Source organism: Micropterus dolomieu, unplaced genomic scaffold (assembly GCF_021292245.1).
Source record: "Micropterus dolomieu isolate WLL.071019.BEF.003 ecotype Adirondacks unplaced genomic scaffold, ASM2129224v1 contig_10386, whole genome shotgun sequence".
In the NCBI taxonomy this organism is placed as follows: Eukaryota; Metazoa; Chordata; class Actinopteri; order Centrarchiformes; family Centrarchidae; genus Micropterus; species Micropterus dolomieu.
In genome coordinates this window covers 1-1,129 of record NW_025739372.1, presented here as the reverse complement: position 1 = coordinate 1,129, position 1,129 = coordinate 1, and the positions used below count along the sequence as shown (strand labels likewise).

Sequence of the window (1,129 nt, the reverse complement as noted above, 5' to 3'; positions counted from 1 at the left end):
GGTGGGGTCCACAGGGATTGATGCAGAGTTGGCACGAATGGCGAACACAAAGTGTTGATCAACAGTGCACTCTAAAGAGAGGGGGGGACAAAAGTCACTTGAAAGACAGACATTTCCTATTTGAACATTTTTTTAAACCACTTCTCCCTAATCAGAAGCCTCACCATCCATTGGGTAGTAGCAGGTAGATGTAGAAGAATCCACACAGCATCCCATCATCTCACAGTCTGAGGACGATATTCCTGACTGGCCACAAGTCACCTGCTCTCCTGTGGGGATGTCACAACCTAATAGGACAAAGACCAAAAAAATAAATACATTCTGACATCAAAAACCAAAATCCAGTAAAGTGTTACTGTACAACATTTCTATTCAGTACATTTGCTGAACGTAGTTTGTACTGACCATGTGTCGTTGGCAATGTTTGTAGTTGCGGCCCTTGCGGGGATGGGGGCCCTTGGGGTGAGCCGGGCCCTAGGAGCGCTCCAGGCCGTTGCGGACATGCAGGCCGTTGCGGCCGAGCTCGGGTTGGATGAATTTGCGGGGATGAAGGTTCTTGGGGCAAGCCAGGCAGTTGTGGGGATGAAGGCCCTTGGGGCGACCCAGGCCCTAGGGGTGACCCAGGCTGTTGGGGCGACCCAGGCCCTAGGGGCAAAGAAGGTTCTTGTGGGGATGAAGGCCCTTGGGGCGACCCAGGCCCTAGGGGTGAGCCAGGCTGTTGGGGCGACCCAGGCCCTAGGGGCAATGAAGGTTCTTGGGGCGAGCCAGGCTGTTGTGGGGATGAAGGCCCTTGCGGCAAGCCAGGCCCTAGGGGCAAGCCAGGCTGTTGCGGGGATGAAGGTTCTTGGGGCGAGCCAGGCTGTTGCGGGGATGAAGGCCCTTGCGGCAAGCCGGGCCCTAAGGGCGACCCAGGCCCTAGGGGCAATGAAGTTTCTTGGGGTGAGCCAGGCTGTTGGGGCCCTTGGGGTGAGCCAGGCCCTAGGGGCAATGAAGGTTCTTGGGGCAAGCCAGGCCCTTGTGGTGACCCAGGCCCTAGGGGCAATGAAGGTTCTTGGGGCGAGCCAGGCCCTAGGGGTGACCCAGGCTGTTGTGGGGATGAAGGTTCTTGGGGTGACCCAGGCTGTTGGGG

The 1,129-nt window shown here is 57.3% G+C and overlaps 1 protein-coding gene across 1 annotated transcript; it reads right to left on the bottom strand.

The window, feature by feature from the left end:
- Nucleotides 1-3: 3 nt before the first annotated feature.
- On the bottom strand, nucleotides 4-1,068 carry LOC123965600 (circumsporozoite protein-like; the record flags this gene model as incomplete). The annotated part of the gene is made up of 3 exons (XM_046042061.1): nucleotides 4-71; nucleotides 165-287; nucleotides 406-1,068. Coding segments are annotated over 3 exons (854 nt in total), but the record flags the coding sequence as incomplete, so codon positions are not given.
- Between the last annotated feature and the right edge of the window lie 61 nt (nucleotides 1,069-1,129).